General features: G+C 37.1%; 1 protein-coding gene across 1 annotated transcript; it reads left to right on the top strand.

Annotated features, from left to right (window-relative positions):
- On the top strand, nt 1-25,524 carry LOC125864972 (protein LATE ELONGATED HYPOCOTYL-like). Its single transcript, XM_049545120.1, has 8 exons — nt 1-343; nt 502-527; nt 811-1,013; nt 1,100-1,211; nt 1,536-1,597; nt 23,019-23,246; nt 23,325-24,764; nt 24,848-25,524. The coding sequence occupies exons 3-8, from the start codon at nt 975-977 to the stop codon at nt 25,259-25,261; spliced, it is 2,295 nt and encodes a 764-aa protein (XP_049401077.1). The 5' UTR covers nt 1-343; nt 502-527; nt 811-974; the 3' UTR covers nt 25,262-25,524.
- The last annotated feature ends 73 nt before the right edge of the window (nt 25,525-25,597 follow it).

Genomic DNA, 25,597 nt, shown 5'->3' on the forward strand with positions numbered 1-25,597 from the left:
ACGTGGAATTTCTTCCTCTTGCTCTTCTCCCTTGTTCATTTTCTAGCCTCTAATTTATTTTCTATTTATTGAAATTGAAATTGAATCAAGTCAGAAAAATACTAGTGGCTGAGATTTTTCTTTGAGATTTTATGGGAAATGAAAAAGCTGTCACCTGTCATAGTTTAGTGCTACCTTTGCCTCAAACCTGCTTTCTTCATCTTCATACTTTTTCTTCTTCAATTCTTCAGTTTTACTTGTGAAATGGTTTTCTCCGATCTACCATTGTTATTGGATGACTTTTCACTTCATGCATGACCGAAACAACAACTAGTGTTTGCTTACAACATGGCTATCTTCCAAGGTAAATTTTGTTTACAACATCAAATATCTAGGGTTTATGCTTTTTTTGTTGTTAGATTTAGATTTGAAGTTGTTGATGATGAATTTTGCAACTAGTGAGTTGATGAGTTTACTGGTTTGTTTATGACTGATTTGTTTTTGATTTGATTTTCTGTAAAGGTTTAGGCATCATGCGGTTCCTTTTGGTGAGCAATTCTGGATAAAGGAATTTTCTGTCTACATCTATGCTGGTGGACTCTGATTTAATAAGAAGAATTTTATTTTACATAATGAAAAAAAAATTAATTTTGCAGAAAATAGTACTTGCTGTTATATTTTAGAAATCTGGAGGAAGGTCTGAGATTATTTATGATTTTTTTTCTTCAAATTTTTGAAATTAAGCTTATATTTATAATTTTGATTATGGAGAAAGGCAGGTGGATCATTTGTTTCCAATGTCTGTTTGTTACATGTTCCTCTCTTTTGCAGTAGTGTTACATTATCAGGTTCTTTTGTACAACACCACGGATAGACTATATTTGATAGTAACTGATGTTGTGGGGAGAATCGGAAGAAGATTTGTTCTGTATCCCCTGTTTGTCCCTGAGGATTTGAAGCAGAGATAGCTAGCTACCTTTGGTTCCTTTATTTTGATGGACCCTTACTCCTCAGGGGAGGAACTTGTTGTTAAGGTCCCTTGTTTTTTTGTATATGATTCGTAACTTTTGGTTGATAAGCTATTTATACAAGTCTAATGATTGTTGTTGTGTTATGGCAGACAAGGAAACCTTATACAATCACTAAGCAACGAGAGCGATGGACGGAGGAGGAGCACAATAGGTTCCTAGAAGCTTTGAAACTCTATGGACGCGCTTGGCAGCGCATAGAAGGTCAGTTTATGTTCATCCTTCATTTTATTTGTTGAACCACACTATGTAGCCTAAGTATCTTTCTGATAAATATCATTTGTGGTAACCAATATGCAGATAATCAATTAGTGCACGTGTTTGTGAAATACGTCTTTGTTTCTGCCCCCATCAACTTAATCTGATAACTCTTGTGATGTTTCTTTTATCGTTTACAGCTCAATCCACTGGATATCCCCTATTTCAGAAATTGGGGTCAACATTCTACTCGTTTTGCGTCTATGCCTTCTCTTACCTTGAGGCTTTTTTGTGGTTGTTTATTTATTTTGTTATTTTTCTATTGTGCAGAACATATAGGAACTAAAACTGCCGTGCAGATCAGAAGTCATGCACAAAAGTTTTTTACAAAGGTCATTAGCTACCTTTGACCTCATGCTTAATTATATCATTTACTTGATGGTTCCATGGTTTAATTTTACCGTGCATCACACTTACTTTATATACTTAGTTATTATTGTTTATTCTAAATAAATTGATATCTTTTTGTGTGAGTGATATAAATAACTAATATTAATAGTGGCAATGATCTTCAGTCTGATTACCACCTATGATAGAAAAACTTCCACATGCTTGACCCACAATTGTTTGTGTCAGGTTTAAGGGTACATGTTGGAAACTTAATATAATATAAATAGGAATATGAATGATTGTCTGACATGCCCGAAAAAGGAAGGCATGACTGTCACTTAGTGCCTTCAAATCCCACCAAGGGAACCACATTAAGATAGCTACCCCAAATCCCACAATGATAGGTCAACGTAAGGGTCTGACATAAATATAAATTTGACATGAAAGCATCATTTCTTATTCAAAATGTATGTTAGGCCCATGGCCATGTTACATAAGTAGGGAAATGGTAACAACATCATCATTAACATTGACGAGAAATAAAATGATAGTTCCCATGTACACAAATAGACCTTCCACAATGTCATTTGAACCTCTAAGCACATACACGAGAATGACGATAAATTTCTGGCTCATCCTAAAGGATTCTACCTGTACCATGCACCTTTCAGAGTAAAGGTGGGCCTACCAAAAGTAAACTAAAGGATGGAGAAGACTCCAAGCATGTACCATCCACTTCGAACACAATATGATCTAAAATAATCAAGTAAGTTTCCCCACAAGGAGGTTGAGTACAATTTCTATGAAATCGCGCCTTGTAAGTATCATTGATACCTCACAAAAAGGTTTTGAGCAATGTCTTTGAAACTTTAGGATGCAATAGAAAATAATATATTAGGAAATTTCATTGCAATGCACTGAATGAAGCTTTAAACAACTCATGTGAGAAATGACATAAGGCGTGAAATGCCAAGATCTGTGAAGGAGATGTTGTTCAGCCGGAAGAGTGGAGCCAAGAGAAGAAGGTACATGACGTGGAATATCACTCCTCTTGCATTAATGTGGATCACTTGGAGAGAAATAAATAAGAGAGCTTTTGAAGGGGGTGAAGATGAACTTTGCTCAAATAAGGACTAGCCTCCCATTCTCTTATATTTTTTTGGTGCGCCCATGTATATCTTGTTTGTATAGAAGATTGGGTGTCTTTCGGGGAGGACCATATTTTGTAGGTTTTTCCTTTTTGGTATACCTCTTGTATATGGCCAAGTTTGGCCTTGTTGTTATTAATGAAATCTTTATTTGATTAAAATAAAGGTGAGAATTGGCATAATTTAGGTCGAAGAGTAATTTAGCAATTTCTTCTTTAAGTTCAAGAGTTTCTCTAGGCACTGGCATTATCATATTACCATGAGAAGTATCATGGCGGACAATCGACACCTAATTGTAAAGGCAGCCTCTGTATGTGCTATATGGGTTGACTCTCCGAGGGGCTAACAACCTAAATGTACCCTTTATTTTATGTTGGTACACTAGTAGCAACCATTTTGGTTTAACTACTAGCCTACACCGGTATGTGAAGTTTCAAGGGAAACATTTCAACTTTTGGAAATGAGTGCCCTCTCAATCATTTTAATGTTCTACCAAAAACATTAAACTTCGTCATTTGACCATTCTTTTGGCCTAGAAGTCATCAGGAGTTTGGCATAATTTTAGCACATAAATATAACAACAACAACATATCTAGTATAACCCCACAAAGTGGCGTCTGGGAAGGCTAAAGTGTACGCAAATCTTACCACTACTTTGGAGGTAGAGAGGTTGTTTCCAATGGACCATAAATGATCAAACTAAATCATTGCTTAAATATAATCTTGAAAGCAATTTAGTACCTTCAAAATCAAGTTAAACATGTGAACATGAAATGTTAGCTCAACCTCATTTAATCTCATTGAAATTTCTCAAGTCATTATAAACTTATTGTTGTGCTATCTCTAATTTCAAGGCAATCAATTAGCCAACATACATAATATAAGAAATTAAAGCATATGCTATCATAATTATTTCAAACATGGAATGCACAACTTGTTTGTTCATTATATCCATTTGGGGTGGTAGACAACATTGGATCTTTCTCTTGGGTTTTGAATTACAGGGTTGGGACTCTCCCGACTAACTATCTTGGATTGCCGCCAGATGCTTCGAACAAGGATCAAAGAGTGTGTAATTTGGTTCTTGAGAGGGTCGAGAAGAGATCATGGGGGTGGAAGAAGAGGTATTTGTCCAAAGGAGGGAAATAAATGCTTATTATGAGCACATTATCGAGCATTCCCACTTCTCGTCTTTGTTTCATGCTCTAGCTTCGGTCAAAGGAAAGTTGGAAGATATCCAAAGAAATTTTCTTTGTATGCGGCGGACGAGGCAAAGAAGTATCACTTGGTTAGATGGGTGACTGTCACATCTCTAAAAAAAAATGATGAGGGCTTGGTATTGAAGACTTAAGGGTGTTTAATAAGGCCTTTCTTGGTAAATGGCTAAGGAGATTCGGGGTGGAGGTAAATGGTTTTTGGAGAGGGGGTGATAGTTGATAAATTCGAGACAATGGAAGGTGAGTGGAGAAACGAGGCAATGTAAGACGATTGGAGAACTAGAGATGTGGCTATGCCTTTTGGGTGGTTTGTGGAGAAATATCATGAATGGATGGGATGATTTCGAAGTAAATATATCATTCAAGGTAGGAGATGGAAGGAGGGTTAACTTTTGGGGACAAAAGTGGTGTGGGGATACTCTATTGAAAGATGACTTTCTAGCTTTACTCAGAATATCTTGCCAATGTAACTTGACGATACTACAAATTAGGGGGTCATAAGTTGGAGAGACTTTTTGGGACTTGAAATTTAGGAGGAAGTTCCACGACTAGGAGATGGCCAAGTTGCTATGATTGTTGGCTATACTGTATACACAAGCTATATGTTGATAATCTTGATACTTGTGGTTGGGGATAGGGAAGAATGGTATGTTCTCCGTTATGTCTTATAATGAGAAACTTTTCGTCAGAGAAGAGGGAGTTTTCCCTTGTAACTCAATTTGGATACCTAAGGTGTCGAGGAAGGTGTTTTTCACTTGACTAGCTACTAGAGGGGAGATCTTTTTTTTTTTCGAGCGGGTAACGTTGTTGTGTATTAATAGCAAACTACACAAAGGGTGTATAGTCCCCCATATTTACATCCAGATTAGCAAAAAAATAAGCGGCAAAACGGTGTTTTCGTCAGTTGGTGTGAAATTGCAAGGAGGCGGGAGAGAACGTGGATCTTTTTCTTCTTCATTGTGGTCGTGGTGGAATATGTTTGGGTAGTTTGGTAATTCCGGGGCAATGCCAAGAACTATGAAAAGATTGTTGTTTAGTTGGAAGAGTGAGTGAAGGAGGAAAATACGTAGATCATGGAGCTTGGTTCTTTTAACGTTAATGTGGGTAGAGAGAGAAATATGAGGGCTCTTTAAAGGGGGTAGATTCAATATTTTCTCCACTGAGAAGTAGCCTTCGGTCCCTTCTTTTTTGGGTGCACCCATGGAGTTCTCAATTGTATAGAAGATCGGGTGGAGTCTGCAGAGAATCATCTCTTTTGTAGATTCTTACCTTTTGGCATATTACTTGTATACGTCTTTGTTAATGTTTATATATGGAAGTACGTTTACTTGATAAAAAAAATTGATTGTTCGTTGTTACGAAATTATACAAACAGTTTTATAAACTTACATTCATGTAATTTTAGCAAAATCGTCTTAAAAGGAAAATACATGTTAACTTTCATTGCTATAGCCTTCCAAACAAGCTCAACAACGCTCCACACATCCCATTCAATTCAATCTACACAATTATAATTGATTTCTATCAATTTGAGTCTAGTGGAATTCATTTCAACTCATTTAGAGTTTACAAAGTGGCTACAAGCTCTCTTCCAATCCAAGTTCGAGTTTTTCATAATCACACTTGATAATTCAGCACCCAACAATTATTAAGCTATTGGAATCAGTAGAAACAATTGTCAACTTATATTTGAACTATACAGTACTATTCATCTTCTTCAACGAACACACAACAACCTCCATTAATGGTAGAACCTAGGCTTCATTTATTACCACTTTCCAACCATCAATCAACACCATAATATCATTTACCTTTGTAAATAACCATAATAAATGAACTTGGAGTGGTGTAATCACCTTAGTAGACCAAATCTTGAAAGATCAAACTTTTACGTGTTTTTGACCAACTTGAAGATTTCAGAAGAAATCTGTAGATTCGAGCTTGAATGATGTTATTACAAGTGTTTAAGAGTAGTATTTATAGGCTTGTACCAGTCAGGGTGCATGCCTTTTATGCTAAAGCGCAAGTATCTCTGTTCTGGCAACTTTTCAGTCAACTTTTCGCGCTTATTTACACTTAAGTGCTGCCTGTTGACTACATTACTACCCTTCGGCGGAAGGGCCATAATTTTTTTTAGGAATGTCAAAAATGATAAAACGGTTTCAGCCATTGGAATCTAGTCTTCAAGGGCTACAATTTTAATGTATTACTCATAGCCTAATTCCTTGGATATTGGGAGTAGTGCTTGTTTAAAGTTAGACCCTTGGGCAACTTTTTCCATGTTTTGTTTCTGTTGACCTTTCTACCTCTCCAAATCCCCAACACACACCATAACCTTGTTGACACGTTCCAAGGATTTTACTACCCTTATGTGGGTCTCGCACACTTCAGAGCTATCTTAAGGACTTCGTTAACGTTTTTAATTGGCGTGAAAAAACCTCCAAAACTTACGGGGCATTACACTATCTCTCCTAAGAGCCTGCAGCTTTTAAGTAGCGGTGAATTCTACTATTTGAGATGCTTTAGCCAGTGCTATTGGTTTGGATGTTCCTATTCTGCATATGTACATCACCTTGCCTAAAATACTTCTGTGAGTGATTTGGTTTTATGACATGAAGCTAAGACTCAGTATGATATTCTCATCCTTTTTTCCTGGGTTTGTAATGTGCCTTGTCATGTAATAGTATGTATGTGTATGCAAACATTTTCATGATTATTAGAGTAGTCATAGTCTCAAGGTATGTCGAGGCTGAATTATCCATTCTTTTTGCATTTTTTTAGAGCAGTTGTTTGTTTTATATCCATCCATAGCTTGAAACTATATCTACGATTAGATTTTTGTAAAGTGTGACAGTAAATTAACTTTAACAATGTGGGAACTGTGGGAATGAATTCAATTCATGGAAAACTGAAAAAAACTCCATCTATTCAAATGAAGTTCATCAATTCTAGTGCTCCACCTTAACGTGCCTGCTTCATGATTCCAATCATTTTTTCGGTAGACAAACTTCTCTTTAGAGAGTGACTTGGTTAGTTTGTCAGTTAACTATTTATATGTTGTGCAATGCTCAAGTTAAATTAGACCCTTTTTTCGATTCGATTAAATTAGACCATTTTTCATAAACTTCTAAGATGAAATGGTATTTTATGATTATGTGTTTTTTTCTATCGTGATTACTTTGGTCTCCACTCATGACTATGGCAGATTTCTTCTTACCATGGATCACACTTCATTCGCCGTCTTTTTACGCAATATCTTTACGTAGAAAAATAACTCATGGAGTTTTTTAAATAGAAATATCTTCTGTTTCAGAGAATAATTAGCAACAATCTTTACATTTATTTTTTGATAACCAAGAAAATATTCCTCATCCAAGTGCAAATAAAATTTTGGAAGTGCTTTTCACATCATCCTGACTTCCATCCCAATCTCTGTCTGCCTAACTAATCAAGTTAACATCATCTACACACAATAGATACTCCATAGTCGAGAACTTTCAAGTATCTAATGAAATTTCACTTGGTTCTGATGTTGACAGCAAAGTTGCTGCAAATGCTAGGTAAGTTGTTGTAGTAATAAGGTATAACAACTTGTCTATCAGGCTTCTATGTTGAAGTAACTGATCTTTTCACATTATTCTCTTTCGATTGTCATTCAGTTCCTGTGGGGTTTCCGCTGCTTGCGGTTCTCCGTTTTGAATTGATTAAGGATATTGCTTCATATTCCTATCAGAATGAACATCTTCTCCGTTATTTGAGACACTTCAGTCTCTTGAAAAAATAATGCAGGATTCACATATCTGTCCTCTCGTAAGTTCTCCCCCTGTCACATTTGTATTCATTCACAGGGCTGGATTTTTACTGAAAGCCAATCATCTACATAGATGCAGAGAATAAGCACCCAAATCCTGTTGATCAAAACATTAAACTTATGTTCAGATTTACTTTATGGAAAGCCTTGGGGAGAATGGAGAAAACAATTATTGTCATTGTATCAACATTTAGGAGCTTCTTTTAACCCATTGCCCTATTCAACCTACAAAAACTATTTCTTTTGTAAGAAACGAGCTCTATACTCTCCTCCTCTCACCTACAAACCTTGAGATTTGTCAACATAAATTTTCTAATTGATTTTTTTTTTAGATAATTAATTTCCTCACAAATTCCTAGAAACATGGTTCTTTTTTAATGGAACTAAGATCAAGTCGAGAAGTCTACCATTTATTTTGAGTAGCAATAAATCAATAATCGAATGGCTTCTAGCTGCAATAGGTGAAATCAATAGCAAAGTGCTCTATATTTCCAGGAATTCTCCTGCCACCAGCCTTGCTTTATTATCTGCATAGAGTCATTTTAATCTAACTATATTTTGTATATCCATCATAGCACACTCATATTCTTCTTAAGGTAGATAAACCACCCTGTTGTTTGTTCTGGTCAATTATATGTATCCCTTTGCATTGCCTATTTGCCTTTAAGGCTTCTTCTTTCACTACTTCTGCCACATTTCTGGTGGTTCAATTGTTATAAAAGTTTCAAAACTCATATATTTCACTCAGACTCTCTCATTTTTTTGGAGGAGAAGTTGAATCTTGTTGGGTCTTCTTCTTCGACTGGATTGGAATTTGAAGTTGAGGGAAATAATGATGTTTCTTCAACTTTTGCTTCCTTGCTTGACCTGAACTGCACTTTACATCAAATTCTAATTATCATGCTCATGGAAAAATGACATCGTTGTTAACAACAGGTTTCTAGCATCAACATTAAGCAAGAAATATTTTAGTTTCACAAAACTATAGTTACAACTTAACAGAAAGAATCTTCACTTTTCCCATCAAATTTGCTAATTTTTCTCTATATGATTATGAGCATAACATATGCTGTCAAAAACTTTATAAAATAAAAGAAAAACAAATGTGTGGAAAATTCTAAGATGACTTGCATATGGTTTCACTCCACTCTGGCTTTTGGAGTCTCTTTTGTCATAACTTTGGTAGGACAACGATTCAGGATGTAGACTGTTGTGTTTGCAATCTACTGCCGGAATTGTTAAGCCTTTCTAATTCAACATAGCTACCTCTAGGTATGGTACCGAGTCGTTCCAGCTTGAGATTTTGCTCAGCTCAGATTCAATTAAATGTTAGCTTAATTTATCTCCGTCTAGGTCAGAATGCAGCTAGGTGCAGTAACTGTTCTTGGTCATGCTGGGGCTCAACCAAGTAAACTAGGCTCAAATTTATATAGCCAAGTTGAGCTCAATCAAAATTTTAATCACATTATAACTTGAGCCTACTTTATGATTGAGGTGAAATATAATTACTTATAAAATACTGATGAAGGTGAAAATTGTTATAATCTTGAAGTTGAGAATTCTAAATTAATGAAATCAACTTATTACAAAACTTTTTGAATTTATTACTAATTTATTTTTTGCTTTGAAAGTTCAGTTTTATGTTTTACATTTAATTGAGGTCATTTGAGTTTAAGCACTATATATAAACTAGTATCTTATAGAGTTCAATGACATGAATTCAAATATCAATTAAACTATAAATCTTGTACTTCTTAGTTCTTATGTCCCATTTCACGTGGAAAACTTTCCTTTCTGTTTTCTGAAAAAGAATGACACATATTTGTATTTTATTTTTTTTTTGATAACCGAGAAACCCGTTTGTGACCCGCCCTTTGGACCAATCACAGCTTTCTAAACTCGGTGGATAATGGGCCCGCCCCTCTACCCTTCTCCACTTAAATACCGGGCTTCGCTTTGCATGGTGTGGGGCTTGAAGATAGTTTAACTTTAAACTTCCTGTTCTAGCCTTAATCACATGATTTTATTGCCACATACATGCCGTGACATGTTTGAGGCTACAAGTTTTCAAAGGCAGTCTTACTCTGTTTCTTAAACTTCGTACCAGTCGAACACCCTTACATAAAATAAGACAATAAGACAGAGGGAATACACCTTTTTATAAATCCATCATTTTTCTTGTCTTTTCTTAAGAAACAATTGGAAAAGTAAATTTTCATAAAGTAGTGCTGCACGGAAGCAAAAGTTAAATAGTCGACTTAGACTTAATTATTTTGATGAAGTAAGAAATTTCATATAAAAGGCATCAAGAAGATGCAATAAGGTACAAAAGAGGGAAGGAGAAGTCAACATGATACAAAAAGTGCTAAGCTAGAGCAAAAGAGCCGACACTAATTTAAATTAAATTTTAACTATGTTTTCCCTTTAAAGTTGAAGATTTGAGTTGAAGAACCCGAGGGCTAAACTTAATCAATTCCTCATAAGTTCTCCATATTTTCACCATCAAAATCTACGCATGATCACATAATAAGCTTATATAAAAGATTAGAGTCATTACCTTGATGCTTTGGAATGAAATCTCTATTGTTTTCCTCCTCTTTTCCTCTCTTTTTCCCCCTTTTTTTTTCTCTCTGCGCATAACTTCTTTGTTTTTGCTTCTGGTTCTTTCTTTCCCTCTCATTGGATGGCTGCTAATTCCATCAGATTTTGATTCTCTTTTTTTCTTGGGCTTGACCAACTTGTTTGTTTTTCCTTATTTAATTATTTTTCCCTCTCTCATAGTCAAAATACTATTACCCCAATTTTTAAATTGGGGAAAAGACTAGGGGTGGATTAGTGTAGAGAAATGTTTTATTTTTACCGAGATATGATGGAGGCACTTGAGCCAACATCCGTGAGCCAAAAGATGAAGACTATGTAGCCTAACACGAGTAGATTTCCTGGTTGACCTATACAAGTAGTAGATGATGATGATAATGATGATTGCCGTGTAACTATTTGATGCTATAGATAATCATCTTACTAGCTTGGATCAAGTAATAGAGTGACTAGAGGTAGAACATAATCTTCAATACCTTGCAATTTTACAGAAGCTGATGAGTAAGTATTATTTTTATTAGGAAAGATGAGATTCAACAGAGGATGTTGAGCTAGAATGCAACAAGGCCTAGCCGACCTGAGTGAACTAGTCACTGTGCAGAAAAGCTTCGGTTGAACCATGTAGGATGACTTTGACTAGGAAAGAAGATTCAACAAAGGAAGTTGAGCTAGAATGCAATAAGTGGCCTAGGCGACCTTGGTGAACAGGTTACCGCTTAGTAAAGGTTGCCAGACAAGCTTCAGGCACTGGAATGTGAGTCATCAATGAGAAGAAGTGGCATGTGAGTCGAGGCGAGACAAAAGAAGAAGTTGTGTGCTGAAACTGGTGATTTTGAGCTAGAGTGCAACAGGAGGCCTTAGCGACCTTAGTGAACTGGTCACTGTCTAGACCTGTAGTTACATAATTAAGAATATTCACAATTATTGTTAGCATATCACAAAACATTCAATAAGTTATACCCCAGGAGCATGCCTTTTTAATTGAATAAATATGAGAGCTTCATACAGCAAATGGCTTTGGGAGGCTGTACAATTTAAGAAACAAGAAAAGACTTCTTCTTATATCAGTATGTCTTTACATCCCATGAGAAGCAGTATTTATACAAGTGAATCCTAACTGGTTATGGAAAGACAATTAGTTATAATAAAAGAAAATATTATATTCCTATAATTACGCTAGAAAAATGGAAAATAAAGTCTCCTAAAATTATTGTAATTAATTAACACAATCAATACTCCCCCTCAAGTTGGAGCAAAGGTATCGTACTTTCCCAACTTGCAAACCGAAGTATGAAAAATCCTTTTGCTGAGCCTTTTATATGCACATCCGCGATTTTTTTTCTTGATGGCACGTGAAGCAAACTCAAAGTGCCACTAGTAACTTTCTCTTTGATGAATTGCCAATCGATTTCAATATATTTTGTTCGGTTGTGTTGAACATGATTCTGAGCTATACTAATTGCAACTTTGTTGTTGCAGTGCAAGGAAAGTTTCCCCTTTTTAGTAATCTCAATTCTTCCAGTAATTTTTGTAGCCAGAGAAGCTCACAAACACCCTGAGTCATATCTCTATCTTCTGCTTTCTCACTTGATCTTGCAACTGCACTTTGCTTCTTACTTCTCCAAGTAACTAGATACTCTCCTACGAGTGTACGCTAACTGGATGTACATCTTTTGTCTTCTCAAGATCCAACTCAATTCACATCTTTAACAGCTTCTCTGTGGAGGTGACCTTGTCTAGAGAAAAGCAAACCTTTCCCCTGAGAAAACTTAGTTACCGTAAAATGTGAAAGACTACTTTCTTATGAGGTTCTCAGGGATCATGCATGAACTGACTCACCAAGCTAACAAAATATGTCATGTGGTGGATCTAGTTTGAGACAGATAAATGAGTCTCCCAACCAACCTCTGGGAGAGTAAAATGAGAAGAGTGAGTTTACCCTTTTGATGTCTTATTTTTTTTGAGACAAGTAACAGTTCTATTCAATAAAAACTTAGCCACCCCAGAGAAAGGTGCTAAGTTGGAAACTTTACAAGCATCGAATAGGTACTTAAACCCCTGCCCAAAACCCTATACAATTATATATTGCCAATTTAATATACTTTCCTACTTCCCCCAACATTTCTGTTTACACCAAAAAAAGAACAAGCTAAGACAATGCATCCTAATTTTCTCGATAGAACTGCTAGTGCCTTCAAAATGTCTACCATTCCTTTCCTTCCACACTGTCCACCAATTGCAAGCAGGAATGATCTTCCACCAGTCCTCCTCCCCACCTCTATTCCCAATACTCCACCAATTGTTCAGCAATGCCAAAGTAGAACTAGGTATTACCCAAGTTATTCCCAAAATACAAAAGAACATGTGCCACAGATTTATAGTTGTCCTGTAGTGTAGGAATAAGTGTTCATTGTTTTCACCCTCCTGTTCACACAAAAGACATCTTGAACAAATCTGAAGACCTCTTCTTTGTAGCTTATCTTGAGTTAGGCAAGCTTTCCTAATCACTTACCAGACAAAGAATGACGCCTTCATAGGGATATTCACTTTCCAGACTTGTTTCCAATGCCAATTCTCCTTTACAAAACCTCTTTTGATTCAACTGCCAGTACACTGATTTTACTAAGAACGCCCCTTTACTGTTTAGTTTCCACTCTAGCCTGTCAGTAGAATCTGTGCATCCACCAAAAGCACCCAATATCTGAAGCATTGTGACGAAACTCTCTACTTCCCAGTCATTGAGAGCTCTTCTAAAGACGGTGTGATTGGCATTTTTTTGTTGGTAATCAGAAGAGATCATCACTTTTGAGAAACCAAGCTCTATGAAATTGCTTAATTCCATACACGGTTTTGTTCGGTCTACACACCTTTCCCTGATTTTATTCAGTATCAAATCCATGAGGAATCTCATATATACCTCTTCCTCTAGGTCTGTATGAAGGAATGTATTCTTCACATCAACTGCTACAAGTCCCAATCAGGATTAGCTGCACATGACAAAAGAAATTTGATAGTGTTCATCCTTACAACTGGGCAATTGTCTTCTGATAATCAACTCCATAAGTTTTAGTGAATCCCTTAGCCACTAATCTTGCTTTGAATCTTTCATTCAAACCATTTGCAGCCTTAAGTTACCAGTTTAAAAAAACAAAATCCATTTGCAGCCAAACGACCTTTTTGTCCGGTGGTGAAGTAACAAGTTACCAAATCTCATTTTCTGATAGGGCCTTCGTTTTTTCAATCAGATCTTGCTTCCATTTAAGATCTACAAAAGCTTCCAGTAATTATGGGGAATAGACACTGAAGAAGTAGACAAGTCAAATGCTTTATAGGAGGGAGACATGGAACAATAGGAACAACAACAACAACAACATACCCAGTGAAATCCCACTAAGTGGGGTCTGGGGAGGGTAGAGTGTATGCAGACCTTACCACTACCTCGTGGAGGTAGAGAGGCTGTTTCCGGAGGACCCTCAGCTCAAGTACGACAACCCAAGTAAAAGAAGGGGAAACATTATATAAGACATAGTATCCAATAAGAGAAAAGTGCATAATCAACAAAGGAGACAATAACATCAAGAAAATACTGTGAGAGGTGAAATGCAGTAAACGACAACTGGCTATAGGATCACAAACAAGAACTACAAGAGCAAGGCTAGGACTACTACAAACGCTACCCACCGAAACCCTCGCACGGAAAGACAACACGCTAGCCCTACTAACCTTCAACCTTAATAAAAGAATGTTCGATTGAAGATCTTACTCCTTTTCTAGGAATGATAAGCAAAACTAAGTCATTCAGAAACGTTGATAAGCAAAACTAAGTCATTCAGAAACGTAGATGACTCACTAGTAAAAGAGAATTCAATTTCGGCAGATTGTATAATGGCTTTTTCTACTCTATTTCTCTTTAGTAAGTTATCAAATTAGGTCTATGCAAATTTCTCCCCAAACTCTCTCCAGTTTCACTTTCCCTTGTGGTAGTGGGTTTTTTTTTTTTTTTGATAACCGAGAAATCCATTTGTGATTCGCCCTTTGGACCAATCACAGCCTTCTAAACTTGGTGGATAATGGGCCCGCCCCTCTACCCTTCTCCACTTAAATACTGGGCTTGTGGTAGTGGTTTTAACCGTGGAACTAGGGAAAATCATCTCTTCCTCTTTACTGCTCTCTCCTGGAAAAGGCGTAATACCGAAATAGGGTTCAAATTCTCGAAGGGTAAACAACTATATTTTAAAGGATCTCTTGGAGGGAAGATGATAACATTTATATCCATTATGTGTGGGAGAATATCCAGTAAAGACATACTTAAGGATTCTAGAATCAAGTTTCCCAGAAAAAATTCTAGTGTGAACAAGACACACACCCAAACATCTTTTTAGAGGATTCTGCAAATTGAGGATTTTAGGTGACATTCTATTGATACGATAGGCAGCAACTAGAATGGCCTCCGCTAGTAGTTTTTGGTAGATTCGTGGTTGACATAGGAGATCTTGCCACTTTTAACAAATGCATATATTTTTTCTTTCAACAACCCCATTTTGTGCACTAGTGTAGGGGCAACTAGTTTGATGGATTATCCTATTGAACTCCAGATAAGCACTAAAGTTTTTTATCCATGTATTCTTTTCCATTGTTAGTTCACAAGATTTTTATATCAACCTCAAATCAAGTACAGATCATCTTCTAAAATGACCGAAAGCAAGAGAAAACCTCACTTTTGGCCTTTAACAAGTACACCAAAATAGGGTTTGTAGTATGTTTTTCATTCACAAGCCTCGCCAAACAAAGAAACAAACTAGGATATAACTTTTGTAAAGTAAAAGAGGGTGGCTTCCCCAACTGCTTTCCCTCCTACATTATTTCTTGGTTGACATCCTTATTTCCTCCCAAAAAACGCTTGACCAAAGTATCAAATCCCTCCCCCCCCCCCAAACATGAATAAATCATCATGCAATTTACAATAGAAATTGGTTCCGGAGACTGGGCTAAAAGAGCCATTGGCTATTTTGGCTTAATTTCTTTTGGGACTAGGAGAGTAGTTTTGTAAGCCTTTAGAGGAGCCTTTCATGTATCCTTTTTTTAATAAGGTAAAGAGGTCTATTGACTAAGTACCAAAAAGGTACCAAAACCAAAAGTTACAAAAAACTGATGGGAATATCCATACAGTCAATTACAACATCTCCCTAGCAACTCCAAAAACTCCATATATTGATCTATATTATCAAGGAAACTACTTTTACACCAACAAAACAAATTATGTAAACACTTGTTTTTAACTCTAGAAATATGGTCTTTTTGCCCATCAAAACAAGCTTTATTTCTTTCTAGCCAGATCGTCCAGAATATGCACAAAGGTATAGTTCTCCAGATTTGCTTCAAAGCTTTGTGTGTTCTCTCGAGCCTGTCATGTGTCTATTCATACAAGAATCAACAATCCAAGAATTAAGGTGAGCAGTAAAGACAGTATCTGATTGCATATAATTAGATGTCGTAGCAGAAGGTGAGTCAAGTTTTGGTTAGAGGAGTTGGCGAAGATGCTGAATTTCTTCCGAAGTCAGTTTCTCTCGAAACCATCTCCCTAGGTGTCTCCACATTCTTTGCAATATTAGCCAGATCCCTTGATGGACCTACGCGCATTTCCCCATGACCTCTGGTTGGTCTGCCATGTAGTTTCAACATGTCTCCTTTGTATCACAATTTAACAGTGCAAGTGATCACTTTTTGTTGTTCACGAGAGACAATTAAGCCAGGCTTTTTGATTGGAGCCTAACACAATATGACACCTCGTCGGAACATAGGAGTATGCATCCTCAAGAGAAGGAAATTGAACTTTGCCAAGAACTTGAACCCTGATCTGATCATACTATTGGTTCAAATCACCCAGAACATAAAAACCTTTCCTTTTTGACCAATTGTTGAAAGAAAACTGCATCGTTGGTACGCTTTGCTTGTAAATCCTAATAATAGTCAATCTCCTTCCATAACCCACTTAATTTAGAACAATAATCAGATAGTCAACTCACCTTGCTTAGTGACATAAATTGTATTTCTAATCTCAAATATTTGGGAATCATTATCCTTGCAAGAGTAAGTGTGCTTAGTTGAAGTCCAGATTTGTTCAGCAGTATCAAACTGTAAAGATATGGCACTTGGGCCTAACTCAACCCCAAAAGCTAACTCGTGAGGGGAGGATTGCCCAAGTCCATATAAGGAGACCACCAGTCCATTCCCAAACCAATGTGGAACTTTTACCCACTCTAACACCCCCATTCACGCCCAGACCCGACTGGAGCGTGGACCGGGTGCCTAAACGGGGATAGACCTGGCTCTGATACCAAGTAATCGAATAGAAGTTGATGTCGTATTCCAATAGATAAGCAAGATATAAATACAATATACTAGGTGCTAATTTAGGAAAGAAAATAAAGAGGGATTCCTACAAATCTGCTAGCTAATTATGAGGGATTCCTACAGATCTACTAGCTAAAAATATGCCTATGTATACTACTAAAATGATGTTTATATACATTTTGTAACACAAACAATAAATATTGCGCAGAGATTTGGGGGTGCATAGTATTCAAAAGACATGTCATAACAAGTGAATTCTCAAGATCCCACAGACCATTATCAGATGAGTACATTGTTTTCTTCTCTCCATTAATAACCAAGCAAAGTCCTTGCCCAAATAAGATAGTACCAGCTCCATCTAGGTTCACAACTCTGTTTTGTGGAAGAAAATTGTTCTCCACTGCCTTTGTATCCCCCATAGTTTTAATAGGACTCCATATCAGAAAATTTCCTAGAACTCTAGAAAGAGATTATCTTGAAATCAGTCATATCGAGAAGAATGAAAAATGGGGAAAACCTTTTGGTGGCGCGTGATGATGTGCCAGGCGTCGTTTTCAGCAGCGGATGGCTGGGGTTTGGTCGCCGTCATCCAGAGTTATCAAAAGCAAAAAGCGCAAAAAAGCTCTAAGGTTGATTGGGGCTTTAAGTGCGAAGTGCAAAAAAAAACGTGAGCTTTAATGAAAAAAGGTGCAAAGGGAAAGAAGTACAAATATATATATGTTTAGTCCAAGACTTATAATTATAAGCATAAATGACAAATATATGAACAAAGAAATTGGAAAAAGTTTACGAAAAAGTGAAATATCAATTGTTTGGTGTCTCCCCTTCATAAGAAGTTCATTGGCAAGGAAAAGTACACCTTAGAACCTTGATGACACCAATGAAGTGTGCATTAAGTGAGGCGAAGCGCTCAACATGTTTTGAGCCTCACTTCAGAGCTTAAGCGCGCCTTACAACATTGCCGTCATCTGCTGGAAGCTGTGGTGTTCTTAGATTTTTTTAGAACACTGACAGAAATAGAGTTTTAGTCGCCAGACAACTTCAAGGAGGGAGAAAACCCGACCTCTTTTTTGAAAAAATGAAACCTTAATGCTGCGGGAGAGAAAAGCTTGCCTCAAAAGGCAGCAAACTGATACCATGTAGAACTTGAGAAAAAAAGAAAAGGCTTTTTTATATTTCAGTATGTAAATACATCCCATGAGAAGGGGTAATTATACTAGTGAATCCTAACTGATTAAGGAAAGACAATCTGTTACAATAAAAGGAAAAATTCTATTCCTATATTTATGCTAGAAAAAGCAAAAATAAAGTCTCCTAAAACTGTGCCTAATTAATTTACATAATCAACAAAAGGAAATGCCGATTCTGATTTTTTCAAAGCTGTCATTATTGCATAGAACTATCCTATGTATCTATGGGCTCATTGAGTTTTTCACTTAAAAGTTAGTAATGATTGGTACCCAACCTGGGTCAGCCACAACCCGGGCTCTCAATTTGGGCCCAAGCCACTGTTCTAAGTCATGGTTTCGGCGTTGATCAACCAACTTTGGTATGAGGTTGAATTGTGTGATTACCTCATTTAAATTGATCCATTGGAACTTTCCCTTAGCTTACTATGTTTTGATGATCTTGTTGCACATGAACTACGATACCACCTTATTAGCACGTTGAATGTCATTCATGTATATGATTTTAGCCTTGTCCTAAATTTTGCAACAAGTCTGACAAGAAGGAAAAAATTAAGTAGCTTGGGAGGAACTTAACGTAGATATTTTAATTTGTGTTGTTCAATCAGAAGCCACAACATCAGTATAGTTTTTTTGCAGGGTCATCATAACTCTTGACATATGATCCATAATTACGTAGAAGTCATCCAGGGAGCATAATGAATATTATTTTCTAACTTTATAGCAGCAATAATAGAGAGAAGAAGACAAGAATCCACTCTTTGTTTTGGTGTGAACAGAATTTGGGGGTTGGCAATATATAAGTTTTCATCTATTGAATAGGGGCTCCTGTTTTGGTTGTAAGTATATTTTTGTAAAGTTCTTGACTTAGCATTTTTTTCATGTGCTAAGTTATGGTTTAATACAATTGGTTACCTTTGAGGCTTTGACTCAAAAAAAGAAAGAATCCAAAGGATTAAATTTTCTATCGTCATCCTCATTAAAATTAAAGTTATTTGAAAAAGGAAACTCAGATAAATGCTGAAGCAAATAACAGCATTAGCCTGCTAGAGCAGAGAACAAAGTACTGACAAGGACCTCAACACCAAGATGATGGGAAGATTAAGGAAAGAGAGAACAAGAAGTGAAAAAGAAAGGTAAATAACTGAAGAATTAAAAAAAGGAGGAGGAGAAAGTGGTGAAGAGAAGAACCTGATCCAAGAAGGTGTTCGTTAGGTTCAGGGTTCAGCTGACATTTTGAGAGTCTACGGCTGACGGTGTCTGGAATGACAGGGAAGCCTATTTGAGTCTGGTTAAGTGATAGCTAGCAAGAGAGGTCGTTGAAGTTGGTGGCACATGCCAGGGTTTCCATCACCAATGAAATGGTTGAATTGGTGCCTTTGATGTGCACGTGCTTCTAAAGGCAATTGGAATGCTGCTGTTGGAGTCACCAGAGTGTGGGTTTCTTTTAGGTTGGGAGGTGAGACTTGAAATTTAGCTGGTAGTTACAAATCAAAGCATCATCAATCTGCTTCTTCACAAATCTACGATCTCTTCCAAATGTCTTTTGAATGAAAAGGAAGTTCAATGATAGACCAACGCCATGTCTCTGATACCAGTTTGAAAGAAAAGGAAAAGAATAAGAAATTTTATGAGAGTTAATTGTTTGATTATTCCCTCAAGCTTTTGAGGATTAAATACTGTCTATGAATGATGGAAAACCAATATTATATCCCTAAAAGGTTCCTAATTATGTATTTACAGGGTTTAGAAATTTGGCCTCTGCTTGCATTTTAGATATTCTTTCCATATTTACATTCTTGACAGAACCATGAAAGTACATAGCTTTGGAGCTTAAGTTGATAACCCCTATAGTTGAGAGAAAGGTCATTAAGTTACAATGAGAAGATATAACAAGTTCTACTTAAGAAATAAAGAGAACCTTGTAGACACATACATTAAGGAAACATTTGTATACGAATTCATTTCTGAAATCAATCCCGATCATCATCTACATACTGTGAATACCACATGTGCATTTTGGTTCCCCCCCTGCCATCTTTACTAAGACATGCCTCTCCTCTCCTTCAAACATTCAATGATATCTATCATATTTTACTGTCCGCATGATCTCATTTTCCCCTGCTTCTGCGCCTAAGTTTCCAATGTCCCAACAGTGTCTCAACAGTATTAGGAATCATCCAGTTCACCTCAATAAACTTCAATTTTAGATCTCACTGTTTTGTAGGTAATAGGTGGTCATCTACATAGTCCCTCGTCTTTTAAAGCACCATTTGTGCAGATTCTTTTTTTCTTCATTAAGAGTAGAACTTTGGTTCTTGATTAAGGAAAAGAAGCAGGTTTATGCCAAAACAAAATTGCACTAGTAGATCTGGCGTTTCTGATGGACTTCTGAGTAGCAAAACAACTGTTGAATTTTAGTATGCTATACTTGACATAGACAAACCCTCTCTTTCCCAAAATGGTATGCCTTATCAGAATGCCAAATTAGGAAGTAAAGAAGTCAATTATCTATATATATTCTTCAGTTCCACCAATATAATAAATTTTATATTGGGAGAAGAGGAAAATTCTAAAAGAGAAAACTGAAAGTTGGAGTCTATGGAAAGTGGATAAATCCATCAAGAAGATCTAGCAAATGGTACCAGCCTGTATATTTTGGTGTATATAGATGGAGAGAAATAACAATTGTTTTGATGGGACTTCAACTCCTAACTGCTCATTGAAATCTAAAAGTTTGATGAATCTTTTTAGTTGGGGCAATCTTTCCCCTGTAAATGATGTAATTTCCCTTTAAGATTCCTTTAGCTTCCTCTCAATGGCTTAACAACCTTGAGTTTTTGCTACAGGTTTTAACTCCCAGATCCTACTCGTTCTTTTTTGCTTATCTGTAATTATTCACATATTTTTTCTATTTTCTATGTAACTTTCTTGCATCTTCTTGATGCTTTATAATACAACCACTTCATCCAAAAAAAAAGTAGTGTTAGCCAATCGGACAAGGTAGTTAGATATTCTTTTAAGAGAGGGAAGTTAATGGGGTTGGTTTGGCTGTGCAATTTGCTCAGCCAAACCAGCCCCTTTTTCTTTTTTTCTTTTGGAAGGATGGGAGTTAAATAACTTAGACATTTTTAGTTTAGTTAGGACAGCTGCTCCAGTCAAGAGATTAGTAAGACCTCCGATGCCCAAAATTGAAATTGAAAGTATTCCTTCTGTTTCAATATATGTGAAGATGTTTGACTGAGCACAAAGTTTAAGAATGAAGGGAAGACTTTGGAAACTTGTGGTCCAAATAAAGCCATAGAAATTTGTGTGGCTATAAATCATCTCATCAAGGGTAAAATGGGAAGTTTTAATAAATTGTAACTTAATATAGAAGGTGTCATTCTTTTTGGTACTGACTAAAATGGAAAGAGTGTCGCATAGAATTTGGGACGGAGGGAGTATCTGATTGTTTTGTTATTTGACTAAATAGCTCTTTCCATTTCTTCTTGGTGTCTACATCCTTGTGGCTCGGAAAGTACCTCAGTTCGCTGGAAAATTATGAAGGTAGACCTCAACTTGAGAAGCTACAATTTTATCTTCATTGTCATGTTTTCATGTCTTTAATTTCAGACATAAAGAGTAAAGACTATCTCCAAACTTGAAACTTCAGTTTTAACGTTTCAAATTTAATGCTTCATGCCTTCACCAGGAATTGGAGCTTCTCTAGGGAAAACAATTTGATGGCCATTGAGTTCCCAGTTAAAACTTTCACAGGTCAATAGATATACTCTTTTCCAGGTGGGGACTCTAGAAGTTGTGGTGCCTGGTTGGCGAGTGACAAGGAGGCTGGGAAAGGTAAAGGGGATTGACTGGAGGTGATGGGAGCTGGAGATACAGAAGTGAAGAGTGATAGGAGTGGTGGGGAGAGGGAGTAAGGGAGTAATAAGTGGCCGTAGAGGAGTGGATAAGTGCATGGGAATGGAGCACCTGAAGGCGGAAAGGGAACAGCTGGTATGGGGTTTGTAATGGATTGGAATTTTGTCTTAATCTTGAAGCCTAGTTCTTCTTTCCTTGTTTTCTCTTTTTGCCATTTGGTCTTTTTGGGGAATACCAGTGACGAGGGTTAAACAGGAAACAGTTGGCATTTAACATCACTGCTATATGACTTTTAATATTGAAAGTTAATGACTGCTGAGATTCCTAAACTGACAGTTAGAGGGGAGGTATTATGTATTTCCAATTTAGAGGGGAGGTCTATGTAGTTGCACTAAATTACAAGAAGTAAAAATAATTGGCTGTTTTCTGGTTGCTATTTGATTCATCTAAAGCATTTAAATCTGAATAAGAGAATCTACAAAGTAAATAGACTATCAAAGACGATTAGATGAAAATGCTTTTTGGATGCAAGCTCTCATAAAAGGGTGATATAGAGGCTGCAACTCATGGACATGATTGAAATCTTCAAATGAAGACAATGACAGAGAATTGGCTATATTAGGCATTTGAGTTTTATGACTTCACAATATGCAGACTGTAAGATCCCGTGGTGAGAGGCCATTTGGGCATCTGATAACAGTTTTACATCAAGAGTTTATTGAAGGACCATTGTACATTTTTCACATAGAACTATAAAATTTAGGAGAAAATGTTGATACAGAAAGAGAACCATAGACCCATATTTCTGAAATATATAAATGCTGTTGCCCTGCTTCAGTTTAGGTTTCACTGGAATGTTTTCACATATATGTTCTGAGGGTAGTATCTGTGCATTTTCTTTTGTAAAAGATCACCATTTCATGTGCAATTAAAAATATTATTATGCGACTTTACATGAGCAGTTTCAGCACCCTGTGTACCACACTAGTGACTTTCTGTAGAGACATCCAGCTCCTAGTACTAGTCTCTGTTTTACTTTGGCAGCTATACATGGCTGTCAGAATTTTAGCCAATCGCATGTAGTTAAGATAGATCTATTTGATAGAATGTACAGATGATTCAGCTATATGCAATTCCAATGATCGTAAACCCTGATTGCTCCTCTTTTCATGTTGACATTCTCATATAACCATTGTTTTAAGTAACTAGTCTGTGGACTGACATTTTAGTTTCCTAATCTGGTCCAGTTAGAAAAGGAGGCTCTTACAAAGGGGGTCCCAATAAGTCAAGCACTTGACATTGAAATTCCTCCTCCACGACCTAAAAGGAAACCAAGTAATCCTTATCCTCGTAAGACGAGTGTAGCAGTTCCCTCATTACAGGTGGGAGCAAAAGATGGGAAATTTTCGACACCTTTTTCTTCCATCTGTGAGGAAAGGAACTTATTTGACCTGGAGAAAGAACCAATTACTGAGGTATGGGTTTCTCTTGATCTTGCACATCTTTTACTTTGTTTTCTTTGAATGCCTAGTTGTATTCTTGTTCTTTATCAGAAAGCTGGCGGAAACGAGAAGCTGGGAAATGTACAAGAAACCCAGAACAAGAAAAATTGCTCCCAAGGGTTCACTCTTTTCAAAGAAGGTGTTTCTGCAGCCTCTATGTCTTCAGGAAAGTCCTTGCAAACACATGTGGCACCAACAGATGCATGTGCTTTTAGTGAGTCTGTGCCTGTCACCAAAGGAGAGGTTAACCATGATATAGCAAATAAATCTTTTCTCACTGTTGAATCCAAAGAACATCAACAGTCAGAAATACTCGATATCAGACAGTCCTTTCAAGGTAACAGCTCCTGTAACACCTTCGACGGGGGGAAATCTTGCCAGTCGAGTGAAAAGTTGGCACAAGGTGAGAAAAAACATTCACCGAGTCAGCCAGATCATTTGGGGGAATTCTCAAGAAATGATATGCAAGTGCTACACAACTATCCAAGACATGTGCCAGTGCATATTCTTGATGGAACAAATGGTTCTCAAATATCCCCAGATATGTTTAATCATGAATCTACGAGTCAGCAGATAGGTGGGGTCCCGGCGCTCCCAAATTTGTATTCTAATCCTGCTTCATCCGCCACATCTGAGTACCATAGTAATTCTCCACAGTCATCCATTCATCAGTCATTTTCTTGTTTCCACCCCATCTTCACCCCTATTCGTGATCCAGATGATTACCGATCGTTTCTTCAATTATCCTCCACTTTCTCCAGCCTTATTGTTTCTGCTTTATTGCAAAACCCAGCAGCACATGTTGCAGCAAGTTTTGCCGCTAGCTTTTGGCCTTATGCAAACATGGAACGTCCAACGGATTCTCCAACAGATAACACCGCTAGCCAGATTAACTCAGCTCCTGGTATGGCAGCAATTGCTGCTGCCACAGTAGCAGCTGCAACTGCATGGTGGGCAGCCCATGGGCTCTTACCATTGTGCTCTCAATTTCAAAGCAGTTTTACCTGTGTTCCTACATCAGCAACATCAATGCAAGTGGATGCCTGTCAACCTAGAGTAGACAAGAATGAAGGAAGAGAGGGAACTCATAATTCTCCCCATGCTCAGGAACCCGTCCCAGAATGCTCTGAAGCTTTGCAAGAACAACAGTCAGGTTCTAAATTGCCACCTTCTCCATCATCAGAATCGGAGGAGAGTGAAGGTAGGAAGCTACAAACTGGGTTAACGGCCACTGATACTGAGCAAGGAGCTGCAGTTACTAAAATTAATGAGCCAAACACAGAAAAGGGCGGGAAGCAGGTAGATCGCTCTTCCTGTGGATCCAACACACCTTCAAGTAGTGAAATTGAGACAGATGCTTTAGAGAAGGACGAGAAGGGTAAAGAAGAGCCTCAAGAATCTAATATTAACCTTCTTGCTGGAGAGGCTGCGATTCGGCGTTGTAGAAATTTCATCAGTCCAACTGAATCTTGGAAAGAAGTCTCTGAAGAGGTAATGAAAGCTTTGGTTCTTGTAAGTCCTCCAGTGACCATTTCTTGCTTTAATGAATTTCTGTCTGTCACCTTTTGTTACAGGGACGGATAGCTTTCCAGGCTCTTTTCACCAGAGAAGTGTTGCCTCAAAGTTTTTCTCCTTCACTTGATCTGAAAAATAAGGGAAAGATCATTCTTGAAAAGTTTAAGCAAAGGCCAGACGAGAAAGTTCAATGTGGACCGCAGTTAGACCTTAATGATCTGGCATCCAATATCTGTTCCAGTCACCAAACAATGAAAGACACTGTGTTATTAATTGGCAACAAAGAAGATGTAGAAAAATGCCTACCAATGATAGAACTTGGACAAGTAAGGTTGAAAGCTCGCCGTACTGGATTTAAACCTTACAAGAGGTGCTCATTGGAGGCAAATGATAGCAGGGTGACAAGTTCAAACTGTCAGGATGAAGAAAAAAGCTCGAAAAGACTTCGATTGGAAGGAGAAGCTTCTACTTAGTGTTGTGTCAATGTGCAATTCTACAAGGGAACCTGTCTTGTTGCACGGAGAGCTCTATTCTACCCTGTCATTATCTTTTCCCAGTTACGTTGTCTAGTTCTAATGTACACGAAACTTATCGTGTAGGTGTGTACCATATTATTTTTATGTTCTGTTTTAATTCGACTTGAATGCAAAGGGACTTTGAAGAATGAACTTAAATGTGGATGTCTTCAACAATCATAGCAAATTTAATGGACCTTGATTGGACCAGTTCCTCGGAAGATTTCTTTTGTGTTTATGTTGACGGTTTTTTATGTGAATTTGGCGGGTCGTAAGAATCAAGTTAACATATTC

Source organism: Solanum stenotomum, chromosome 5 (genome assembly GCF_019186545.1).
Source record: "Solanum stenotomum isolate F172 chromosome 5, ASM1918654v1, whole genome shotgun sequence".
Lineage (NCBI taxonomy): Eukaryota > Viridiplantae > Streptophyta > Magnoliopsida > Solanales > Solanaceae > Solanum > Solanum stenotomum.

Excerpts from the sequence above, each read along its gene's own strand:
- LOC125864972 (XM_049545120.1), top strand. The coding sequence starts at position 975 with ATGGACCCTTACTCCTCAGGGGAGGAACTTGTTGTTAAG. Across the intron at positions 1,598-23,018 it reads CACAAAAGTTTTTTACAAAG|TTAGAAAAGGAGGCTCTTAC; the intron begins GTCATTAGCTAC and ends AATCTGGTCCAG. Across the intron at positions 23,247-23,324 it reads AGAAAGAACCAATTACTGAG|AAAGCTGGCGGAAACGAGAA; the intron begins GTATGGGTTTCT and ends GTTCTTTATCAG.